General features: G+C 39.9%; 2 protein-coding genes across 2 annotated transcripts in view; one reads left to right on the forward strand and one right to left on the reverse strand.

Annotated features, from left to right (window-relative positions):
- Positions 1 to 636: 636 nt before the first annotated feature.
- Positions 637 to 22,064, forward strand: E(z) (histone-lysine N-methyltransferase E(z)). The gene is made up of 13 exons (XM_071592163.1): positions 637 to 899; positions 1,067 to 1,275; positions 1,355 to 1,531; positions 5,957 to 6,297; positions 7,049 to 7,212; positions 7,962 to 8,062; positions 8,899 to 9,097; positions 11,209 to 11,549; positions 14,592 to 14,856; positions 16,001 to 16,171; positions 17,080 to 17,262; positions 18,393 to 18,558; positions 20,747 to 22,064. Exons 1-13 carry the CDS (start codon positions 761 to 763, stop codon positions 20,805 to 20,807), a joined length of 2,517 nt encoding a protein of 838 aa, XP_071448264.1. The 5' UTR covers positions 637 to 760; the 3' UTR covers positions 20,808 to 22,064.
- The window catches only part of LOC139693529 (dystrobrevin beta-like), a 104,586-nt gene continuing 103,145 nt past the window's right edge, over positions 21,033 to 22,473 (reverse strand). Inside the window, exon 18 of the mRNA XM_071591724.1 lies at positions 21,033 to 21,220. Within this exon, the coding sequence (XP_071447825.1) occupies positions 21,033 to 21,220 (188 nt within the window). The remainder of the gene's footprint in view (positions 21,221 to 22,473) is intronic.

Here is a 22,473-nt window from a genome sequence, read left to right on the forward strand (position 1 = left end):
GAGAACCGGCGTTTTAGCCATTACCGAATAGCTGCCCATGTTTTTCGTATTTACATTCTTCTTCCCTGTAAATTTTCTGGCTCTCATTCCTCCCAAGTCTTTCCCTGTCTATAATCTCTCTTATATATTTTTTATTCCACAATTTCATCAATGCAATACATTTCTCTGCCCCCTTCACCATCTAAAAGCCAGTCAATACAATACATCCAACATCTCCGTCATTTTCTCCCGCCCTAAAGTAGAGTGGCAAAGGCCATGCTACTAGAGGACCTGGATATTATTTTCTATCCAAGTTTAAATATTTCATTCGTAATGAGTATTTTATGATGAAATTTCCGGCGGGGCCATTTTACTATCTGTTATTACTCATGATTGCTGTATAAGTTACTAAAAAGTATTTATAACCTTTAAGCCTTGCTTCAGGACTTCGCTGCCCATTTACTGGGCTTTACCATCAAGGCTGCAATCTACTGAAATTTAATTGACTGAAAATTTTCGAGGGGATAATGATCATAAATTCCACTGAATCTTCAAAATATAAATTTTGACTTTCATCTATTGAAGCGGGAAGTGCTCCTACGGTGCGCATACAGCGTTTCAAGATAGGAATTGCGTTTGGCGTTTTCTGGCAACACTGCTTGAAAATGGAGCCCAAAAATGCAAAGGAAATGTGGATAGTGTAATTTCTTGTGGCACTCATGTTCTTTACAGACTTAATGTAAAACATTTTCATAGCTCTCCGTAATCCAGCGTTACCAGCATGAGTGCGAAAAATAAAGTGTCTTCTGAGTGGAAGAAAAGAGTGAAAGCTGAGTATTTACGTATTCGTCAGTTGAAACGGTTCAAACGAGCTGATGAGGTGAAGTTGTCATGGAATCAGAATCGAAAAAAGATGACAGGTAAGAAGACGTTCACTAGTTCACTCTTAATACCCCAAACTTGATTTCTTGTCTTATTATCGGCATAATATTTAAATTTCAACTAGGCTACTTGATATGATAATGTTGTAACTTAGTTCTTTTATTAACCAGACCGTTTATGATTTGTGGAACTTTAACATTCGTAGCAATCCTCTCGGAAGAACAGACGAGATGGCAAAACAGTCGGGCAATTTGGACTTGCCTTACCGATGCGCCACCCCATCACTCTTGCATGAAAAAGGCCGAGGTGGTGAACATGGACGGTGAAGTACAATCTAGTCCAATAAAAGTTATAAATGGTGTTTCACCAATCCCTACAATGTACACATGGGCACCAATCCAGCAAAACTTCATGGTATGTTTACGCTTAACATAATGACTTTATTCCCCATCGTTGGAATTGTATGCATTTAATAGTCGTTGATTTTTATTAGGTCGAAGATGAAACTGTCCTGCATAACATTCCATACATGGGAGATGAAGTTTTGGATCAAGATGGTACATTTATTGAGGAGCTCATAAAAAACTACGATGGAAAAGTACATGGAGACAGGGAAGCTGGCTTCATCGATGATGAAATATTTGTCGAATTAGTTTATGCACTAATGAAGGTAAGAAAGTTTGGAAATGCACACCCCTGTTTAGGAAATTCACCTATTATGCCTACCATTCTTCACTGGCGGTGAAAAGATTCTAATGTTGGCGGTCAACACATCAGGCTATCCCTTTGGTTAAGCGAGCTAATGCCAATTGCATAGGACCTGCGAATGAAGATACGGAATATTTAGGGGCGTGGTGGGTTATTGGCTAAAACATTTAGCTAATGGCCGGAGTCCCAGGTTCCATTCCAGATGATAAGACTTTTCCCCAACTGTGAAATGTCTCTGCTGTCAGATCTTCCTGAGAATATCGGCTGGCAAAATAGGGAAAGGAACTGGTGTGTGTATTTTACACGCCTTGGGGCTTGACAATACCATCTCTTATCAACCCAAACTTTGGTAGTTGATTATATTGCGTTTTTCTTAGTATTAAGGGGATTTGGTCAACAAAACATCGCTACTCTTCGGGCTCCTTAATTTCTAAACCAACCATTCTTTTGGATATGCTAAGTTGAGTTGGTATTATCTTGGGAGTTGAATGAGCAAATAAAATTTGGAAGAGTGGAAAATGCTGTCGCTTATTTTGACGTGAATTTTTCCCCGCAGGTGAAGTACGATCGAAAGCTATTGCCGCAGCTACCGTGATAGACGTATGATATGTAATCTGACCTTAATATCTGTTATAAAGTTGCCCCAACATCTCTGTAAGGTTCCATAGGCAGGGTTCTGTTAGCATCTTGTGTGTCTTATCTTGTTCATTTGGGGTATGTGGTTATAACAATGTTATTAATTAATGACTTCTACATTGCAACCATTGCTTTTGGTTTTATTACCTTTGAATCACTTCCCACTATTATGTGGAATGTTGAGTCATTTGTCCCAGTCATGTAGCTAATTAGCAACTCTACTGTAAAAATGTAATCATTGTTTTACTATGATGTGGTATTGCTTGCTAAGAGGCCAGCAGATCTACAGGAAACCTTGGAATGCTTTATTGAGGTAAATGTGTTCAAAATTAAAGTAATTTTATCGTAAGAAGAATGAGTGCATAGGTAAATGTCGAAAGAAATGAAAAAGTGGTCGATTTTGTCCACCATGGCAGATTGTTTACCAAAGATTGCATGATTGATAAAGTGACAGAAAGTCGTACTTTTTCCGGAAGAAAGTTAGTAAGTATTGTGTTGAGTACCAAAAGATCTTTGTCTAAGGAGACAGATAATTTTACCTATTGTCTAAGAGTGTAATCCACCATAATTCATTGTATGAAAGTGAAACTTAGGTTTGCAAGGATATGCATAAATATTAAGAGAATTAGGGTAAGTTGATCATGGGGAATTTATATATTGGATGCTTGAGTGGTAGAATAATGTGAAAGAAACGTGCTTTGCTGTTTCAGTCATGTTAAGAGAATGGATGAAAGCTGAAGCAGCACTTGGGGTGTGCGTACAAGGGGAAAAAGAATGGCTCGAGAGAGAGGAGGGAGGGAGGGAGTCAACTTAGAAACTCAGGTGAATGTGATCAAAGAGACTTATGGTGGGAATGCTAGATACGAGGGTCATCCGGAAAGTAGTACCCGTTCGTGCCGCATGAAGTGCTGACGACGCGAGTAGCCGCTGGACGAGGTCAGATAGCTTCAGTGGCTTGTCTGCCTTCTCTGAGCCAAGTTGCGTGACGCTAGCATTGCCTGTGTTGTTTCTGTGATTGTTTACAATGTTTAAAAAAATTGAGAACGCCGCCAGTTGTGAAGTGAGGGCAGTGATTAAATTCCTCAATGCAAGAAACGTTCGCCCATGTGATATTCATCGCCAATTAAAGGAGGTGTATGGAGACAATGTAATGGACGAGTCGTCTGTTCGGCGGTGGTGTCGCAACTTCAACATGGGGAGGGGGAACACACACGACGATGAGCGTTCTGGGAGACCGTCTGTCATTACAGACCAACTGCTGAGCTCAGTTGACGAATTCGTGAGGAACGATCGGCGCGTCACAATTGATGACATCTGTGAGCATTTTCCCAATGTTTCTCGAACAATTGTTCATGAAATTGTTAAACACCATCTGCATTATGCAAAAATTTGTGCAAGATGGGTCCCTCGCGTATCTCAATGAGCTGGCGGCGAAGGACTATGCAGCAGGAATACAGAAACTTGTCACACGTTATGACAAATGCCTTAATTTGCTTGGAGATTATGTTGAGAAGTAGTTTAAAGTATCCTCTTTCAAATAAAATTTTTTATGTTTGTTAATATTTACTTTTGTGTCTTTATTTCACGAACGGGTACTACTTTCCGGATGACCCTCGTATGTCAGGATTGGGAGAGCATGTACGAAACTGTGTGTGAATGCGATATGTGAAAGAAGTGTGTGGAAAAGCAGGGCTATAGAGAAAAAATTAGTAAAATGTAGTAAGTTTTCTGAAATAACCAAGATATAAATTGTCATCATTATTATGGTCTCATGGCAGGTTCTCTTAAGGCTGACCCCTCTATACCTTCCTGCCCTGAACCATTCTCTTCATTTCTTCCCCTTATCTTGATCATGTCCATCATCATATGCTTACCTCTTCCTCCCTTGTCCTCTCTTCCCCTCTATCATTATTATCTCCAATGCTGTCCTCAACAGGCACTCCTTCCTCAAACCTATTGGCCTCTCTTTCCTTGATTATCTTCACCAATTGTCTCTCCAATCTAATCCTTCCTAGCACCACCTCCTCCTCATGCTTCACTCTATCCTCCCACTCTCTACTTCCTCCCACTCTCTACTTCCTCCCCCTCTCTACTTCCTCCCACTCTCTACTTCCTCCCATTCTCCTCCAGATCCACAATTCCAAGGCTTCCTATTCTTTTTCCTGAAAAATGAACTGAGTAAGAGATTGGCAAAGTGTTACATCTGGAGTGTGATGTTGTGCAGAGCAGAGACATGGACTTTGTGTAAAGATGAAGGCAAAAGAAATATATATGTTGTCATTGCTTAAAATCTGGCTTGGGACATGCTAGTCCAGTGGGTAGAGCAAGCTGACTGATTTTCACCGCAGTACCATGGAAACACAATAGTGGTGCAGGAAGAAAGGGATTGTCCCCCAACCCCCTGTTAATGCGTAGACCTTGCACACTGTTGGGCTTAGTATTAGGCATGCCCTACCCTCACACATCCAACAAACTGCCAGGTTAAGTATCGCTGGTTTTTAGAAAATGGTCAGTTTTGACATTGCATACACTGTAAGGAAACAGTGTGAAGGATGTACGTACTATATATGCACACTGTACTGCTCTTCTTGGTTAAGTTAAAGGTCACTCCCTCTTTAATGTCATCTCTTTTTTTATTCATTAGTCATAGGATTCCCTCATGTAGTAAATATGGATCTTTTGTAGAATATTTCATAAACTTCCATCGTGATAAGTTTTGAAATTCCTACAGATTTTTCCGTTTTCAAATATTTTTGAACATTTTGATTTGTTTTTCTGCTTCCATGTTGCATCTAATCCCTTATCGTAATCCTTATTGGTCACTATTGGTCACTTTTTCAGCCTATTGTTGCACCAAACAACCAACATCTATAGCCATAGTTTTTGTGATGTGTTAAGTATGGGCTGTCAAGTAACAAATGATGTGTGTTCCTGGTGCCAAGTAGCTAGTAATGGAGACAAAGTTCTCCAAAATCAGTTATTTAGGTGACCATCTGTAATCCCACACATTTTCCCCCAAATGTAGTCATCTGGTTGGCCAAAACATTGACATAAGAGAATTTTGTCTTCTACTATACCTTTATACTTTAATATATCAGAATATAAATATCTTCCGAAAGTGATCCAATAAAGTACATGGGTATGGTGATTTCCTATTAAAGGCTATTCATTAGAGAATGTCTTTTAATTGATGGTGTCACATGGCAAGTCAATGAAATGGAAGTGGAAGTGTTATGTAAGGGTAGATGTGAAAGCTTTCAATTTTAATTAAATGAAGCACTAAATAAGTGCATCATCTGTGACCTAGTTGTCGGGCATATTTAATTATAGATGGAAGGTTCACAGTTGCTGCCAAGTGTTTTGGAATGAATCAAATACCAATCAAATAATGAACCAAATGAATCAAATACTGGAAAAGTACTTTTAAGGGCTGTCCAGAAAGTAGCCTGCTTTATGCTATAAAAAATACACTGGAATAGATACATAATATTTATTATTTTCATTTCAAAACTAAATATCTCTTATTTTTTCACACATTCACCAAGCATATTAAACATTTGTCATTTCTGAACTAGTTTTCAAATTCCTTCAGCATAAAATTCTGCTGCCTGTGATTGCAGCCGACCAATTCTGAACTGCCCTTTAATATTTCGTTTGCAGTAACCTTGCACTGTCACAGTGTTTGCTGCGTCATCATGCTTACGTTGTCCTTTGTTTCCTTCATGGGTCTTTTGTTGTTTGTTGGTGGCAGGATGACCAAACGGCAGGGGTGAGTGGCATGCCAGCAGGGGTGGGTGTCGGGAGTCAGGAGGGTGGAGAAGGGAAGGGTCGGGGATCGAGGCAGCAGCCAGAGAGGCGTGAGAGTCGAGGGGGCAGTGAAGGCCCCACGAGAGGGTCACAGAGGGTCAGTGGCGCTTCCAATGGTGGGCGAGCAAGTGGTGCCTCCTCCCCCAAACTCCAGGGTTCCCTGGGAACAGCAGTGGCCGTGACCCCTGGTAGCGAGGGAGGCAAGACATTCCCAACGGCTGCCATCTTTGCTGCCATCTCAGCTGTGTTTCCAGACAAGGGCCTGCCAGACGAACTACGAGAGAAGTGAGCCTGTGGTCTCATCCATTCCTCATCTCTCTCATTTGTTTGCCCGTCTGTTGTGCTTAGAGATCACAATTGGAACTAAAAATCTGAAAGCTATCAAGTAGCCAAATGTAGTCAAGTGAAAGATGTTGATGGTGGATTGGACAGTAAAAAATTTATTGTTGGTCACCTAAGCAAATTTCCCCATTGATTAGCAGGATGTATTATTTCATTAATTTTCTGAGTGGCATATATTTGGAGGCACCTATGTGATGCGATACATGGATTTAAATCAGTATAACCAATAGATGTATACATTGCATATGTTACAGAGAAAATCAAGGAACAATATATAGTCATCACCCATTTTAACAAATATTAATGCATGATTTGGATAGCTTCTTGGTTTTATTCAAGCTTTGTGAACAAAGTAGTCTAAAACCAGAGAGTAAACTTCTATACAAAGCAGTTGTCGTAATTTAATTTATAGCAAATATTCCTTGCACCTCTTGATTTTAAAACTCAGGCCTTGATCTAGGAATAATGTTTTTGAAATTAGGGTGTTATTGCATCACATAATTCAAGTTCGTAATTTACATGACCATGAGCAAAGTTCATTGAAATATTTGCTTTTTGGCTTGGTGGTCAGATTAAGAATTGAGGGTGTCTTCACAATGAGAAGTCTTCACTGGTCCTTCATCTCTGATAAATGTAAATGTTGCCATGCCAAGGTGGAGAGTGAGTGAGGAAGTATGAGTATGTTCTCTCACAGGTTTGTAGAGCTGACAGAGCGCCCTGACCCCAACGCCCTGCCTCCAGAGTGCACGCCCAACGTTGATGGACCAAAGGCGCAGTCTGTGCCCCGGGAGCAGACTATGCACTCATTCCACACACTCTTCTGCCGACGCTGCTTCAAGTATGACTGCTTCCTCCACCGTAAGTGGTATCCGCCTCTACTGACCATCCAGTCTCCCTGATGCCATAGGCAGTTGAAGCACCCCCTCCCCACACTCTTAGGATTTGATCAAACACTCAGAGAAGCAGCTTGCATGAGAAATGATGAATTTGCAATGTGCAAATATTAAATTTAGGGTCATTTTCACTTGGCTATTCTTCCAAAAAAAATATCCTTGCCATTGAGCATTTGCGTTTGTCCTGGCATATCACTTTTTTACGGAAAGATAAAATCTCTATTTCTTTGGGACTGCATGAAATTTTTCATTTGTGATAAAATTGCTTCCTGATTTACGGTCTTTGAACATTTGAAAGGAAGGTTGTATATTTTAGCAACCTGACAGTCTGATCTCAATTAAATTCCATTTCGGAAATGGTCTTTCATGCTACAGCTTTCACAGATAAACTTCTGAAGGCAGTTTAAAATTAAATTCGAAAAACTAGGCAATTTTGCATAAGATGCCAGGTTTTATGGAAAAGAAATTGTTGTGGTGTAGTGACTTCCATGTGCTCTCTAGCTTGTTGAGGTGACTTGGTAGAGCTAATGGGTAAAGTTATTGACCTAAGGCTCTCTCAAATGATGGGTAATGCCTTTGGACCATGATTTTATCGATTGTTCACGCTTCATAGGGTAGTTCAAGGGTGCCCATGGGTTGATATCTATCATGATAGTGATACATTTGTGGATTGGATTGTCTCTCTGTGATGTGCTCTTGTTTGTTCCATAAAAGGTCTTCAAGTGTACCACCCAGGGCCAAACCTCCAGAAGAGGAAAGGACCAGACCTGAGGCCCTTCACGGATCCTTGTGGTCCTGACTGCTATGTTCACTTGGTGAGTGGCATGTTAATGTGACGAAACTGCTCCCTGGGGTCCAAGCTGTCTTTTGGGATCAGAAAAAGAGCATTTCAGAATTTGTAATGGGTTCCTCTTTCCTTAGAAGCCCCCTCTTGTGAGCATACTAGGTAGGAGGATCCAGGGTCAGTACATAGGTACACGATGACCCTTGGGATGTCTGCAGGTGGGCAAAGTTAAATCAGAGAATTTTTCTGTGGTGTCACTTATTTTGACAGTGAACAACCAGCATCACATTCTTTGATATCCCTATATAGGGAAATTCCTGGGGACATATTTGATTTATTGCTGCTTTCTGAAATAATTAATTACCTAATGAAAGTACTGCACCTGGTATAGTGTTTCTGAGGATGCATTATTCATGGATTTATGATGAGAGGTAGATATCACATGTACTCTTTGATCAAGTGAGGCCTATTAGAAAAAATATTTACTCACTTGGTCTATTCACACCAAACCTTATACTCATTATAAGGAAGCAAATTTCTATGTATTTGTAAATAAATTATCTATTCATAAAACCTATCTTTTGTAGTGCACAAATAGACATCATTACCTCTTTCAAGATTTGTTATACCACAAAAGTTTTGCCCCATTTTAAATATTGCTGTCAATGTATTGTTTATGTAGGGAGGCTATTTTGGTACCATACTCATTGTCAATGGCCATGAAGTCCCTTTTGCAGTCTGGGGGTACTTACCACGGTCCCTATCATTTTGAGCACATCCATTAGAATTCCATTTGTGGCCCATGTGATGGTTGCATGTGTTGACACACGTCCATTGGTGAGAACATGGACCTCTTTGCCCCAACAGGATGGCATGAAGGAGAAGTTGGCCGCCATGGCGACAGCAGAGAGGAACCGTGAGGAGGGTGTTGTCGTACCGGAGGAGGTGAGTGGGGAGCACAGGCCAAGGAAGATACGCAAGCATGCATCAGTGGACTCGGGCAATGAAGCGAGCTCCGAAGACAGCAACGATAGCATACGTGTCAACGGGAAGAAGTATGAAAAGGGTGAGTAAAGATTATCCTGGGCACCACTTATGCAATGTATCCTGAGGGAAATACAATTCAATTATTGTTTTTAAGCGTAAAACATAAAGCAGAATCTCTGACTTAATGTGCAGCTGAACTCAGAGAAGTGAGAGGTTATTAAGTAGTTGCATATTTGGTATGAAACTTAATTAATGAAGATACCTGAAAACTAGGTTATGATTTAAAGCAAAGAAATAAAAATACTTGAGTAGATAAGTAAATGAAGGAACAGGATTCACGCTTTTAAATTTAATTGAATCAATTTTTAAACTTCTAAAATTAACTTTCTTAGGAATGAAAGTTTGCATGAGGTTACTAGGGTGCAGGGTGCTGTGCAAAAATCAGGACAACTTAAACAATTTTTCCTAACTTTTTTATTACAAAAATTAAATTTTTGTACTAAATTGTTAATGGAATCACAAACAACAAATTTATTTTATGTATCCCCCACTTGCTTGAACGATGGCCTCTATTCACATTCTGTAGCATTAGCAGGCCTGTTTTAAGATGCCATGGTCAATATCAGCAAATTTCATGTCAATAATGGCTTTCAATGATGCGACATTTGGATGTCTGAACTTTTCGACCACGTTCTTTTGAAGTCCTGATCTTTTCGACCACGTTCCACACATATTAGTCCAACTGTTTAAATCTGGGCTGTTTAGAGGGCATATGTTTTTGGACCTAAACATATCGACATTGGACAACCAATATGGCAACAAATGACTTGTATGGGCTGGCAAATTAGCCTTCCAGATGACGGGTTCTATCGACAGCTTCACAGCATTTTCCAGAACACACAAAACTCTTTGTTTCTCTTTTCCCCTTTGTCAAAGAAATGCGGTGGAATGATAGCAGCCACACTGGACACACAACGCCTAACATCTGAACATTCGCCAGAAATTTCGTCCCGGAAACAACAGTGACACTTCATCTACATATTCATCAAGATGATAGGCAAGCCAGTGGTTGATCCTAAGATTGGTTTTAGCATCCACAGTAAAAATTATTTCATCATTAAAAAAATCTGATTTGTCCTGCTGCATTGTTTTTTAAGGAACACAAAAGTAGGTGGCAACATACAACTCGCTTTGCCCTGGCGGCTTTGGAAAGCATATCTTATTTTAATCGTGGAGGTCCTCCTCAACAATTAGATGCTTAGCCTTTTCACTCATACCGGCAACAATTTTTGGATCAATTGCACTGGATGCTCAAAAATGAGCTCCTGAGTCCATTGGATAACGTCAGGCATCCTGACAATGCGCTCCTTCAAGTGAGTTTTCCTTGCCAGTTTTGCAAAACCATTGTTGGATTTTTCTGACTCATTATACTTTGTGGCAACATCATATACGGTTGATCTTAGGTACCCGAAGAAACGAGTAATTCCTGTCTTTGAGCGACGTGTGCACTGTCAATAATGACGTTGGTTATTATCTGCACTTGTTCTCAGTATTGCAATCGTTTTGTGGTTATGACTGTTTAGTGCATATGTCAAGCTTATTTGGGTGCCAATGCCGACCTCTACATGTGGTACAAAACAGTGGGAATTTCAAATGGAATTTTTATTGGCTGCACCCTGTATTTCTTTGAATTTCAGTACTTTCCTGAAGAAATGTATGTACCTATTTATCTTCATGGCTTAGTTACCATTTCCATGCCCACGATTAAACATGAAGCTATCCATTTACTCCATTTGAGTGAATGTTAAGGTGGCAGCAGCAATCATTATGATAATTCTCATTTTAATGATGTGAATTTAATTTGTATGCAGCTGAAAAGTTTCTTCAATTTAAAGTTGGAATATATAGCATTTTAATTTGTATGCAGCTGAAAGGTTTCTTCAATTTAAAGTTGGAATATATAGCATTCTATGCCTGTAAAATTTGTGCAAGGTGAGAAAGTAATTCTTTCCTGGCAGAAGTGTGTTAGCTGGCTTTTCCAATCCTCTCTCGGACTTATCCTCCTCCCCCTTGTTCTTGTACCTTCATTCTCCCAAGCAGCTGACACCAGCTCCCATTTCCAGCTTATTGCAACCCCACACAAGTTTGCTCACCTGCCACAAGTGACCAAGATTCTCTCTCTGTCCCTAGACTTCAAGCGTAGCAACAGCCGGGATTCCTCCAAGGGTGTCTCCAATGCCGGCAGTGCTGAAAATTCATCCTCACTACCAGACTGCAAGGACTGGAAGGTGGGTGGCATGGCAGTGCCACCCTCACTGCAGCCTGAGCCCATGTCATCCACAACCGCATTCAGCCTGCTGGGGAAGAGCCCAGAGGTGGCTGCCGCAGCTGCTGTGGCCACGGTGCAGGTGGACAGCGATGGCGAGGAGTGGACAGGGGCCGACCAGTCCATGTTCAGGGCGCTGCACAAGGTGTTCCTGCAGAATTACTGTGCCATCTCCCAGCTGATGCTCACCAAAACATGCCAGCAGGTGAGAGGGGTGGTCCTTGTGGGGTCAGTACAGCCAGAGAAACAAAGGTTCTAGGTGCCAAGCAAAGGTTCATTTTGTGCCAAGTGGAGCAATGTGGGTCTCCCATACAGTCATCCACCGCATAGTGGGGACTCGCATAGGTCTAACTAAAGGATTCGTGCATTTTTTGAAACCTCTCACGTCTTTGTTGGGGCCAAAAGTTCATAATGCAAGAAATTGTAATGCAGGAAAATAAAATTATACCCCTATGTACATGACAGGTACGCAAATGAACACGTAATCTTGGATTAAATGTTTTATTAATCTTGGATTGAATGTTTTCATAGTGTAAGTGCGCAGTCAGTAAGCATATTTTAAGTACATAAGAGCCAAAAATAGAAAAAAATATTTCATTCAAATCCTTACAACATTCTTTAGAGATAGAAAAAATCATTGGGTTATCGCGAAGTGAGCAAAACTTGAAATTTGTTTTTGAGGGCAGGATGGGGATTGGAAGAACTGCATAAAATCAAGGCATATGTAAAACATAGACTGGGAGGAAAAACATTTGTGTATTTTGATTATTTCACTAGGTGTACAAGTACAAAATGCAGATTTCAGACCACAGATGGAGCACCAATGCATATTATGTCATGAAGATTTGACACTTATGTCATTTTGTTGTGCCATCAACAAGTGTCAGATGCACACGATTGAGAAAATAAAAAAAGTGTTTGCATAGTGTTGTGTTGCTGTGTTAAATTTGTTGAAATTTATACCAAACAAGGAGCATTCATGGACAATATTAATTTTTGTTTTAATTTGAAGAAAACTGTTACTGAATCATACCATTTACTTCGAGAAGCTTATGGTGAACATGCTCCATCACAAGATTCATTTGAACAATGGTTTTGGCATTTCAAAAGTGGTGACTTCAGTGTTGCTGACAAGGAACATAGAAAACCCCCAAAAGGTACGAAGATGTGGAATTTCAAGCATTGTTGAACGAAGATGATTCACAAACACAAAAACAACGTGCAGAGCTGTTGAACATTAGTCAATAAGCTGTTTCCAATTGTCTACCAGAGATGGGATAGATTCAGAAGACTGGCGGATAGGTACCACATGATTTGAATGACAGGCAGATGGAGAGGGGCAAAAACACATGTGAAAATTTGCTCACACAATACAAAAGAAAGTCGTTTTTGTGTCGTATCATCACTGGGGATGAAAAGTGGATTTATTTTGAGAATTCCAAGTCCAAAAAATCATGGGTAGACCCAGGTGCACCATCCATTTTGAGACGTAATCACTTTGGCTATAAGACGATGCTCTGTGTTTGGTGGATTAGAAAGGTGTGGTCTATCATGAGCTGTTAAAACCTCGTGAAACATTTAATAATGAATGCTACCAACAAGAATTGTTCAATTTGAACCGTTTGCTGCTTGTAAAAAGACAAGAATACCAAAAGAGGCAACACAAGGTGATTTTTCTTCATGACAATGCTCGATTACATTCGGCAAAACTGGTTTGTGACACTTAAAAGCACTCAGCTGGGAAGTTATACCCCATGCAGCTCACTCACTAGACTTGGCTCCTTCTGATTATCAATTGTTTGCATTGATGGGTCACGCACTCACTGAGCAGTGCTTTGGTTCTTACGAAGATGTGAAAAAATGGCTCGATGAATGGTTCATGGCAAAACGGAAAGATTTTGCTGGTGTGGTCTGGGACATTAGGCCATAAAGATGGGGAAAATGTGTAAATAGCAATGGAGCATACCGAATAGCGCTCTTTTTATTATTCTTCCGAGTTATTTTTATGTAAAAAATCCTTATTTCTTACACCTGGCATGTATTGGATATCTTACTGGATTACAAATCAAAAATAGAAATTTGTGTACACAAGCCGTTTTTCACATTAAAGTTAATAAAAAGAGTTTGACTTTGAATTTTTCTCAATAGGCTACATCAATTGGGAACCAATATTGAATTTATATGAATAAGGTATCAACATTGAATTTAGCTAAAATGGCCACACTCTTAGTTCATCATTGATTGTTTTTCAGTACCATCAGTGCTCACAAGCCGTTGTTGGTGTGCAAATTCTAGCGAAAGAAGGAAGATGTTTTGCCCTTTGATTTTCATCTCAACTAGTACACACTTCAGGATTTATGAGATAATTAGTGTTTTTTATTCCCCAGCAAAATGGCAGTATGATGTGAAACAGTGTTCCTAGTTATGTTATGAGTCTTGCTTTCTTCTATTATCCACAGATTCTAAATGTTTTCAAATTCTTAGCAAATTTCCTGCGCTCACCTTGAGTCTTTGTTGAATCATCATCTTCTGCTCGATTTTCTCTAAGTTATTTCCTCTCTGCGGTAGATTTGGAGTGTATATCGTTATTAAAATGAAATACTATCTTTCCTGTAGTAATGTCTTCGAATAGTGGTGGTGTTATTTTATATGACTATCAAAAACCTGTTTCCTCCTGAAAAAGAAAGATATGCTTCATGTAATTCAGTTTGTCACACTGGCAGGTAGCATCTCTGATGATCATTCTAAGAATTATTGCACAACTTAATTATACATTTTATTAACAAATATTAATTTTAATGTGTATCATCAATTTTTTCGTGCATGTTAACTATTTCAGGGATGTTTCTGCCATCGTTGCACAGTAATACACTGATATAAACATAAAATCTTAGCAGTTATTGGTGATATTTTGGGGAAAAAAATGTAATAAAATCGACCAGTCTTCTCAGAGGGTTGACGAGAGTTTCCTTAGCTTTTGGGTTCCTAATGAAAATTTGAGGTTTTAATTGAATTGTATTGATTCATATGTGGACCTGTTGAGGCCATAAAAAGGTATGTAAATGCTGAGTTCATCATTTTGAGGTTTATATATGTGTGTAGTGTATGGCAGGATATCTCTCAACCATTATTAGTGAAGGTATTCAAATGGACTTGCATTTAGTGTGATGTTTTGAATTGGGAATTGAGAAAATTATTCATGGTTAAGATGATGATAAATCTTCCTCTGTTTACGTTTTGAATGCAGGTGTATGCATTTGCACAGAAGGAGGCAGCCGACATTCCTGCGGAGGAAAGTATGCGCAGGGACTATACACCACCACGTAAGAAGAAGAAGAAGCACCGCCTGTGGTCCATGCACTGCCGCAAGATCCAGCTCAAGAAGGACTCTTCGTCAAACCATGTGCATAACTTCACGCCCTGCGACCACCCCAATATGCCGTGTGACCAAATGTGTCCTTGCATCAGCTCACAGAACTTCTGCGAGAAGTTCTGCCAGTGCAGCTCGGATTGTGAGTGCCTCTCCCCCCCTCTCAACATCACCTTGTATCTGTTGCTAGGGTGTTCGTGGAATGACCTCAAGGGCAGGGAAATCCTAGGGTTTCTCAAGTGATGAGATGTCTTTCTAACCCATAAGCAATTTATCCAGAGTTGATTAATCCTTTTGGGATGGGCCCTTGAATCTGATTTCATTGCATTTGGTTCCCAAAAATTTGTTTTGGTTGAGGAAAGGATGGGTGGGGCCATCAAAGAACAGTCATTTCAATTGGGAGACAAAAAAAATGTACTCTGTGTGGGATTTCGGAGTTGCTGTAATGGAACCCATTGTTTTTTATGGGCACGGACATTGTTCACAAACCTCCCTACTGGCGCATACATTTCTGCATCATTCAATTTTTCTTGGGTTTAACACCAACCGTAACACTTTCAGAGTGTAAAAATCGTTTGCCTTGACGGTGATTCAAACCCGAATCCCATAATGCCGTGCCGAGTGTTTCTGCAAGTTGAGCCGTCGAGCCATCCTCTTTTAGTCAGAGATTTTGGGGGCTTTAAAGGAACAAGATGTAGCCTCCAAAATCTCATAGTGTAAGTGGATGCCTCAATAGCTTAACTGGCTAAAGCACTCAGCTGGGCATCGAGGGATCCGGGTTCGAATCCTGGTCAATGCAAATAATTTTTGCGCACTGAAATTGTTGCATTGTAATGCACATTCAGGTGATGACTCCATTAAAAGTTACTTCCGTGGCATCTCCCGCAGTTTCTTGGAACCCACAGTAAATTAAGATGTTTATTCTTTGCATTAATGTTTGTTGCAAATTTGGGCCATTCTATCGATGCTGGATACAAGCCATGACTGTATCATAGGAAACCGAGCATCTTAAGTTCCCTCATTGTCTGGCTTTTTCTGTTGTTGTCCGAGACACACTTATTTCGCATGCATGATCATTTAATGAGTAACAGAGTGAGAGACTCATGTGAGTTGATTGATAGAATTTAAAAATGGAGTCTAAAAAGTGTTTTCCCCACTCTGTGCAGTAGTTAGTGCATGATATTCCAGCGACACACTTTTCAAAATAGCACTTAAGTAGTACTGTGTATGTGTGTTTGGTGGTAGTTTCCCCCTTGTTGACACTCTCTCCATTGTCCTTCCTGCAGGTCAGAATCGCTTCCCAGGGTGCCGGTGCAAAGCACAGTGCAACACCAAGCAGTGCCCTTGCTACTTGGCGGTGCGCGAGTGTGACCCTGACCTGTGTGGCACGTGTGGAGCAGACCAGTTTGACGTTTCACGCATAACGTGCAAGAATGTGAGCGTGCAGCGAGGACTGCGTAAGTTGCACATGAGTGCATTGCTGTGCATTCCAAATGCATGAGTTGCGTTCGGCAGTGGTCGAGCTGCAGCATTCTCAAGGAATATCTCGCATGTTAAATGTTTTTATATTCCTCCGACTTCTCTTTACAAGAATCGAGTCTCACGATGGTGCATATGGCATACTTTTCACGGCAAATTTCCAAGGAGATTGCAATTGTAATTTAGCCTCAGCATTTTGTATGAATGAATCCAACACAATTATCATTTATAATCAAACTCTAGTCAACCCCTAATTTTATCAAGGGCTCCAGAAGAAAAAAATTGTTTCACCATTCCTCCCGTTATAAACATTTTTCACCCCTTTAATGGTAATATTCACGCAATAAGTTGTGTTATGTTGTTCAACTTTTACAACCAGTTCTGTGATGAACTGGCAAAAACATTGCATGTATAATTCAGTGAGGCAGTTTCATTCTGCAATGATATCAAATGGATTTCTTGATCATACCAGTCATTTTGCATTAACGAATCAGTATCAAATGGACAGTGCTGGTTTATTTGCTTTTGCAACTATCTCTTTGTGAGTGCTTCTCTCATTGGTATCTTAATTCTAATGACTTCATTTCAATTGTCATATTACTTTCCAGAGACCTTTTTATTAAACTCCTTAATTACTAATGAATATAGGTTATTAATTATTGATTTTAACATTACACATAAAATGGAGCTACGTGTTACAACCCGACATTGTTTTTAACTACTTCCCCTTTAGGCAGGTGAATAATAATTATTAATAAGGGTGTAAAAATTATACATAATTATCAATTAATAGCTATACTAATGTGTAAGAATATCCATTGAGTGGTTCAAATGACCTATGTATTTTGGCTGTGCTCTGTAGATTTCTTTTGCTTCCCTGTTGCAGACAAGCACCTGCTGATGGCACCATCGGATGTTGCGGGCTGGGGCATTTTCCTCAAAGATTCTGCTCAGAAGAATGAGTTCATATCTGAGTACTGTGGCGAGATCATTTCACAGGATGAAGCTGATCGCAGAGGGAAAGTGTATGACAAGTACATGTGCAGTTTCCTCTTCAATCTCAATAATGGTTGGTGTACTTGGCTGCAAGTTTTGATTCTCACTTATGCTCTCTGTACATTCCTAGTCCCACCCTTGTCCCTTGACTCCATCCCCCCAAGATGCAGTGGCTCCCTCTCTTTTCTTCTTCGTGTCTCAGGTCACTGCACCTTTTTTTATAACTCAGCCTTCAAAGCCAACATTTTAATAGTTTAATTTTTCCAATGGCCAATTAGGTTTACATAATTTTCATAACAAGAGGCATGTCAATCTGTGTTTGTTTTATTGAAGGATGTGGGATTGCTATTAGGAGGAATTAAAGTCTTTTTCCACAGTCAATAAGGTTAATGTTTGACTAAAACATATTGTAAACATTATAAGGTCCTAAAGTGCATACCTTATAGGATCCCTCAAAAAGTTGGTTGTGTTATTGTCATTGTTCGCCAGTCACTCAATGTATTGAGTGGTGCCAAGTTGAGGATCCCTATAAATGTTTCATTTGGCATTTGCAGGGATTACAGTATGATATATTGATGAATATAAAGTATCCTATTATTCCTTCAAAGACAAGGAACATAGTCACTATGGCAGCTAACTGCATATCTTAATTTATTAATCCATTATATTATTTCACAATCTCTGAATGTTTGTTATTGTTCGAAAGGGGAATAATGTGGCTTAGTACAGTCATGTAACTATCAAATTATTTTCATTTATCATATTTTGTATTTTTAGGATGCAAAAATTTCAACATTATCTTGCACACACTGAACGTTTGCTGTGCCAGAGCTTTTAGAGGGCCACACTGGCTGGTGGAATATTTTCCAGTTTTAGATGGGCCTAAATAGAAATCAATCAGCTCAACTAGAGATCTCATTTAAACACTAAAAACATTCTTCTGCAACCATCCTCAGCTTGTATCTGTGATGAATAAACTCATCTCTTTGGTGCATCGTGGGCTTATGCATTATCAAGCATAACTTGAAGCAACTAGGGACGAAATAAAATGGAGATTGAAGGAAGAGATGAGTTTTCGAAGGAGAAGATGAAAGGGAAGGAAAACATCCCTGGCCACTCCAAAACCCTGTGTTAATTAATGGTGGGTGGTCACATGGATTTTTATTTCTGTCATTTTTCACGCACATCCTTATTTTTTTGCAGATTTTGTTGTGGATGCCACGCGAAAGGGCAACAAGATCCGTTTTGCCAACCACTCCATCAACCCCAACTGCTATGCCAAAGTGATGATGGTCAACGGAGACCACCGTATTGGCATCTTTGCCAAGAGAGCCATTCAGCCTGGGGAGGAACTGTTCTTTGACTACAGGTATGACGATGCTGGTCTGTCATCGAGAAGGGAGGTGCGCTGGTCATACAAATGCAATTCTCTTGGGACACTCAGATTTTATACATGTACATTTATGCATCCATGGAGGGAAAAACTATTTATTATTTCACCTAAATGGTATTGCAAAATTGCCAATAATGTGGTTATTTTACAATGAATTCTCCAAATAATTAAGATAGCAAGAGCCAAGCTTAGTATTAGTAAACATTAGTTAATATGGAGTTTATTGATAGTGGGGAAAGTGTCAGATATACTACCTTGATCAAAAAGTTCCCGGAATAACCACCGTGTGGCGCTCCCATCGTTCCGATTTGAGTTCTGTTTTTTTTGTTAAATTGGTACATCTGTTGTTGATATTCCCTTTAAATCTTAGTGTCATAACTTGACATTTGCAAAAGTTACGTAGCCAAGAGTACATCTATCTCTGTGTGTGTTGGCGATTTTTTACAATTTCAGAAATGGATTTAAATTTGCAACAACGAACTTGTATTAAATTTTGCGTAAAAAACGGATTTAGTGGCGCACGGACGTTGGAAATGTTGGAAAAGTGTTTCGGCAACGATTCTCTAAAAAAAACGGTCGTTTACCAGTGGCACGAGAGGTTCAGAAGTGGTCGTGAGTCAATCGAAGATGATGAACGCAGTGGCAGACCATCGACATCGAAAGTCGGTGAAAAAATTGATAAAGTAAAAGAAATGTTGGTCAATAACCGCAAATTAACCATCAGAGAAATAGCGGAGGACTTGAACATTGCCTATGGATCCGCCCAAGACATTGTGGTTAATGATTTGGGTTTCCGTCGTGTAGCAGCAAAGTTGGTGCCAAAAGACCTCAATTTCATGCAAAAAAGAGACCGTGTTGACGTCGCTAAAGACATGATTTGCGAGGCTGAATCCGATCCCACATTCATCAAAAGGATCATTACTGGAGACGAGACGTGGGTTTATGAGTACGACACGCAATCCAGACATCAGGCAAGTGAATGGCGTTCACCAAATGAGCCGAGACCAAAAAAACCACGTCGTGTTCAGTCAAAAAAGAAGGCAATGCTGACGGTTTTCATGGATTACAACGGTGTAGTGCATCATGAATTTTTGCCAGAAGGCCAGACAGTAAACAAAGAGTATTATTTGGGCGTTATGAGACGTTTGCGTGAAGCAATTCGCCGAAAGAGACCAGAAATGTGGGCAGAAAACTCGTGGATTTTGCACCATGATAACGCACCGTCGCACAGTGCTATCATTATTCGTAATTTTTTGACGAAAAATGCAACAAATACCATCCAACAGCCACCGAATTCACCTGATTTGGCTCCCTGTGACTTCTTTCGGTTCAATCGAGTTAAAAAACCATTACGGGGAACGCGTTTTAGCAGCCGAGAGGAAGTAATGGAAAAATCGCAGGAAGCACTGATGGACATACCGAAAACCGACCGTAACTTTTGCAAATGTCAAGTTATGACACTAAGATTTAAAGGGAATATCAATAACAGATGTACCAATTTAACAAAAAAAACAGAACTCAAATTGGAACGATGGGAGCGCCACACGGTGGTTATTCCGGGAACTTTTTGATCAAGGTAGTATTCAGGGGCTGCTATATGAAAAAGGCACAAGACATCTAGAAAAAGCTAATGCTGTTTTAATGATACAGGAATTCATTCCTAATGAGTAGGTACTGCAAGTGAGTTGGTCTTTTTAATTATTCTTTAAATGAAAAGGTTCCTTGGAATAATGCTTGACACTGTTGATTCTATAATCATTGTCTAGGCTTATGGCATTGTTTAGGCCATCACCAATAGAATTGAATAGCTTAGTTTAAACAGATGGTCATTTCCCTGTAATTTCATACTAGGTGTTAACATAGTTTTGATGGGTATATTTCAGGAGTTCTGTGATCATCAGGTGTGATATTAGATTTTCATATGCACAATACCCTTACATTACACATATGAGGTTTCCTTTTAGCCAGAATATTATGGGGTCAATGGATGGTCAGTGCATCCACTGAGTGGGTTTGGTTCCTTTTCAGGGAAAAACTTAGTCAATGGCATTCCTGCCTCTGATGGGCACTCCACACTTGGTGGAACATTTAACTGCCATCAATCCTCAAATAATCCTTTCAGTTTTCTTCATTGACATGATCTAACTCACTACCCTTTCAACAGATATGGACCAACTGAGCAGCTCAAATTTGTGGGCATTGAGCGTGAGATGGAATTCTTATGATCACAGCCACCAAAGCTCCCGCCTTCGGAGCAGCAGCCCTCAACATCCACTGGCACCTAAGAGAGGGCAGTGCACCAATTGCCAGCAGACTCTAGGCATCACCACACCATTCCGCACTCCTCACAGCAGTGTGTGAGAGTCAGAAGACGATGCCCTTGGTGGTAAAGACGGCTAAACTACCGTCTGGCACACCACACATGGGCAGATGAGCGCGCCAATCATTTCTTAGTGACTCTCTTCAAGTTCCTCATCTGCATGCCACACTCCCCATGACCCCTGATCCCCCCCAGAGGCCTCTCGTTTCTTGAGATTGTGAGAATGTGAAACAGCATTGGAGGTCTTGAACATCATGTCATCTCGAGTGGTCGACTCATCATTTGTATAAATTATATGTGTGCACATCACTCTGTTATCTGTATTTGTTAAGGTTCATAACAACCAGGAGGACATTTTCATTTGTCAAAACTTGTATTCAACTCTTTAGTGTGGTAGGAAATTATCTTGAAGCTTTAATAAAAATTTCAGACATTTATTACAATCATTAGTTGAAGTCATTGTGCTAGACAAACTGGCTTGTCGAAAGAAGAATTTGAGGCAAGCAGGCAATTTTGATTTTTATTTTAGCCATATTCTGTGAACCATAGTGAAGAGAAACGGTGGCTGAAGTGTGGGAGCGATTTGTAAGGGTGGGCGTGTGAGGTTGCATGTGCTTGCGTGGAGAACGCAGCAGCGCATAACCTGGCAGTGACTGGTGCAGGTGTATGCGCATTCAATTGGTTCCCACACTTGTGCATTTGGGAGGGCTCTTCTGTTGAAGTGTGCAATGTACGTCCCACACTTTATTGTTTTCTGTTGGCTAGCATTTATTTTTGTCCTCACTAGATAAGGGCAGCGTTGCACTAGGGGTGCATAATCGCCACATATTGTTTCATTTTGTGCAAGAAGTGATTTTGTTAATCGTATAGTATACGAGTAAAACATTCTGGGAAGAAAGTGTTTGTTAAAGAAAAGAGATCAAGATTCTAACCACAGAAATATCATATATTGAGAGGCATAATATTTATTTGATGAATTGGCACACATTAAGAGTTTTCACTACAGTGATTCATACTATATATTTAGGTCAGCAGCTACGTGTAAAGAAATTACCGTTATTTCTCAATTTATCCACCAGATTGATACTCAGTAAAAATTCATTTTATATCTTCTCATTTGCTAGTTTATGTAATGAAGAAGTAATAAATATGATTAAAAGTTTCTACATAATATTATTGAATTCCATTGTCATCTATGTGGGGCAGTCAAATGAAAACTGAGCACTCACTACAACAACCAGTCCAGGCACCAACAAGGACATAACCCAACAGCTCTGTATGCCTGTGTTTTATGGCAGGTGGTCTGTTTTCATTTGACTGTCTCTAGTATTTTCAAAATGTTTTTTATGTTATAGAGGCTTCATTATAATTTACTCGTTTTTCCTTGGTAAGCAAAACATTCCAATAAAACGTAGTAAACGCTTTCCCTGCCTAATTTTTGGCCCTCTAAGTGATGAAAGGAAACTTCTTGGGAAATAATTTCCCCCACCTCTTTTAATAATTATCATTTATTTGTGGCCATAATATATTTTTACTATCTGCATTGTACTCTTTCTAAATATAGCTAAAGA

The sequence above is a fragment of the Hetaerina americana genome, unplaced genomic scaffold (genome assembly GCF_022747635.1).
Source record: "Hetaerina americana unplaced genomic scaffold, ioHetAmer1.1.p SCAF_5, whole genome shotgun sequence".
NCBI lineage: Eukaryota > Metazoa > Arthropoda > Insecta > Odonata > Calopterygidae > Hetaerina > Hetaerina americana.